Below are 3,202 nucleotides of genomic sequence, written 5' to 3' on the forward strand. Positions count from 1 at the left end.
TCACGGTAATCGATGCACATACGCATTGAACCGTCTTTCTTTTTGACAAATAGTACTGGAGCACCCCAAGGAGAGGTGCTCGGTCGGATAAAACCTTTATCAAGAAGTTCTTGTAGTTGATTCTTTATTTCTTTCATTTCAGCCGGAGCCAGACGATATGGCGTCCTAGCAATCGGCGTTGCATCAGGAATTAAGTCAATTCGAAATTCAACTTGTCTATCAGGAGGTAAACCGGGTAAGTCTTCGGGAAATACATCCGGAAATTCGCACACAACCGGTACGTCACTAACCGTTTTCTTTACCTCTTTCGACGCATCAAGAATATAGGCTAAATAGGAAGAACAACCTTTAGATAGGTGTCTTCGAGCTTTAAGCGTAGAAATCAACTTTACGTCCCCTTTATGCTTTTCACCGTAAACATATAAATAGTCGACGTCGTTCGGTATACGGATTATGCGTTGAAAACACATAATATCAGCCCGATTCTTAGCCAACCAATCCATACCAATAATTATATCAAAGCTATGGGTATCCATCGGTACAAGATCTACGAAAAACTCATGCTCATCTAATTGCAACACACAATCTTCGTAAACTTTATCAGCTAGCATAGATGTGCCATCAGTAGTGTCAACGTAAAAAGATTTAGCAAGCACATATGGCACAAAGTTTAAACATCGAGCAAACGTATGAGAAACGAATGAATTAGTAGCACCAGAATCAAATAAGATACGAGCGGGATGAGAATTAACGAGAAATATACCCATAACCACATCCGGTTTATCTCGAGCTTCCTCAACAGTGATTTGAAAAGATCTGGCCTGGACGTGTGGTACCTCATCCTTTTGACGAACAGCACCACTAGTAGAAGGTCGGCGAACAGAAGCCTTACTTTGCTCAGGTTTAGATCGAGGGCATTCTCTTTGACGATGGCCTATAGCACCACATGAGTAGCATGTCATATCCCTCCTCGGGTAGTTCGGTCTCACGTGTCCAACTTCACCACAACCATGACATCTAACTTCAGGGCGAACAGTGTTGCATCGGCCCCGATAAGCCTTACCGCAAACAGAACAGGGTGGAGGAGCATTGGACTGAAGGCTATAAGCTTGGGACCAAGATTGAGGTCGCGATCTAGCTTGGGATTAAGCGTATCTCGGATTGAAATTCCTAGAAAATTGCTGTGTTGGTGCAGATATGGCACCTTCAATTCGAGGTCGCTTGGCTGGCGGAGCTGGATTACGATCCGAGCGGGTCAAATCGTGTTCACGTCGTCGTGCAGATTCCACCGCTTTCTCAAACTCTAAAATATCACGATTGGTGACGACATCTCGAATCTCTGATCGCAATCCGTCTAAAAAGTGGTCTACACGTTCCTGTTCTATAGTCAAGAAACGTGTGGCAAACTGTGCTTTATGATTAAACTCGGTCTCGTAGTCCACCACTGACATCTTTCCTTGATTAAGATCAAGAAACTCCTTCTCCAATCGTTTTTTTAGATCAATTGGACAATACTGCCTGTTAAAACGAGTTTTGAAAGACTCCCAARGCATACCTTCTTTTTCAGTTTCACCTAAAGCTGGAAAAGTAGCATTCCACCATATGAAGGCCCTACTTTGGAACATGGCCGTGGCATAATTCACTTTATCATCACATAACACTCGGGTGATACGAAAGACCTTCTCAGTATTCAATATCCATTCAAGTACCTCCAATGGAACAACCTTCCTAGAGAACTCAGTAGCACCGCTACCACGAAAGGTTTTAAAAGAGACTCGGTCGGTTTTGGGTTTTGGGTTTTGAGGTGTCAGCCCTTTCTTTCTCCTTGCCTTTACTTTTATCATCTTCAGACTTTCTATCGTCATGTCGTTGTTGGGCTAATGTTTGCTGAATTAATAAAGCCATACGTTGCATCAAACGTTCGCTTCGAGGAGACATCGGTGCCTCATCATCATAAATCTCCAGGTGTGGAGCGTTTTCTTTTACATTGTCGTTGGATGGGGTGTGACTAGCTTCATCACCGTCGGCCATCTTTCTGAAAGTTATGACGTATACATAACATTAAATAGAATCCTATAACAAATTCCCAATTCCCACCTAGGTTTCTCCTAAGTTCATATCCCTTTTAAATCAAAACATACTTACTACATGTTACCGACACAAGGTTTAAGTCCGGATATCGTCATTGGTATCCAGTTCATTTAAACCACCGCTCTGATACCAAATTGAAAGACCCCGGTTTACATAAATGATAAAAGGTTTGTAATACTTCATTTCTATAAATGATAAATAAACCACCAAAAGTTATATTTTTAAACCATTAGAAAGAAAACGGGATATAATATTTACGAGTTCCTAATTCGAAATGTCCGCTTGGTTTACAAGACGTTTCGGTAAGCACCTGTTTTCCAAAATATCCTAAAACGGACAAAATAAACTTAATAGATTTGCATAAAGCTTAAACTATATACAAAACAGAGGACATTAGCTACCCGTTATCTAGATATTTTAATTACAACCAAAAGACAACTAATAATTTACAATCCATGGAAGTCAATGATCACGAAGGATGTAAATCATGTAATAAGTAATCATCATTCGAGAATCATACATCTGAATATCAAAGTATGCAACAAATAGATTGTGTGAAAGTCAATAATTGATATGTACTGCCACTGAGCTATCCCGGTCGTGGCAAGCACAAGAATATATATCATAGAATCATACCACCCGAGCTATCCCGGCCAGTGGAATGATCTTCCCACACGAGCAATCCCGGACAGCAGAAAAAATGACCGAACTCTAACATGGTCAAATACGCACCATACTCGAGTAATCTCAACTGATATGGGCTTAAGCATGCCTCCCCGGGTGAAACACAAAGTAACCACCGAGTAGCATGTATGGAAGGACGGAGTGCAATAGCCAATAATCTCTTGAAATTGATAAGGAGACATAACATGGATGAGTGTGGAAGCAAGTAGCAAATAGATAACACATGTCTAGCTTATAGCAAGTTAAGTAGCCCCATAAACTCACAGTGCTTTTCGATATTCAAAAATCGAGCCAACTTAGGCTCTACGTCCATATACGTCTAAACATCGTCCAACGGTCACTCTGGAAAGACCAAGTGAGCTTATTTAACACCTGTAATATGTACCCAAAGTTTCATAAAGATCCGACAACAAAAACTTAACCAAAC

General features: G+C 40.9%; 1 protein-coding gene across 1 annotated transcript; it reads right to left on the bottom strand.

The window, feature by feature from the left end:
- Nucleotides 1-1,145: 1,145 nt before the first annotated feature.
- LOC112506155 lies at nt 1,146-1,865 on the bottom strand. The gene has a single exon (XM_025110179.1). It carries the CDS (start codon nt 1,863-1,865, stop codon nt 1,146-1,148), a length of 720 nt encoding a protein of 239 aa, XP_024965947.1.
- Nucleotides 1,866-3,202: the final 1,337 nt, after the last annotated feature.

The sequence above is a fragment of the Cynara cardunculus genome, assembly GCF_001531365.2.
Source record: "Cynara cardunculus var. scolymus isolate 2C chromosome LG 2, CcrdV1, whole genome shotgun sequence".
Classification (NCBI taxonomy): domain Eukaryota; kingdom Viridiplantae; phylum Streptophyta; class Magnoliopsida; order Asterales; family Asteraceae; genus Cynara; species Cynara cardunculus.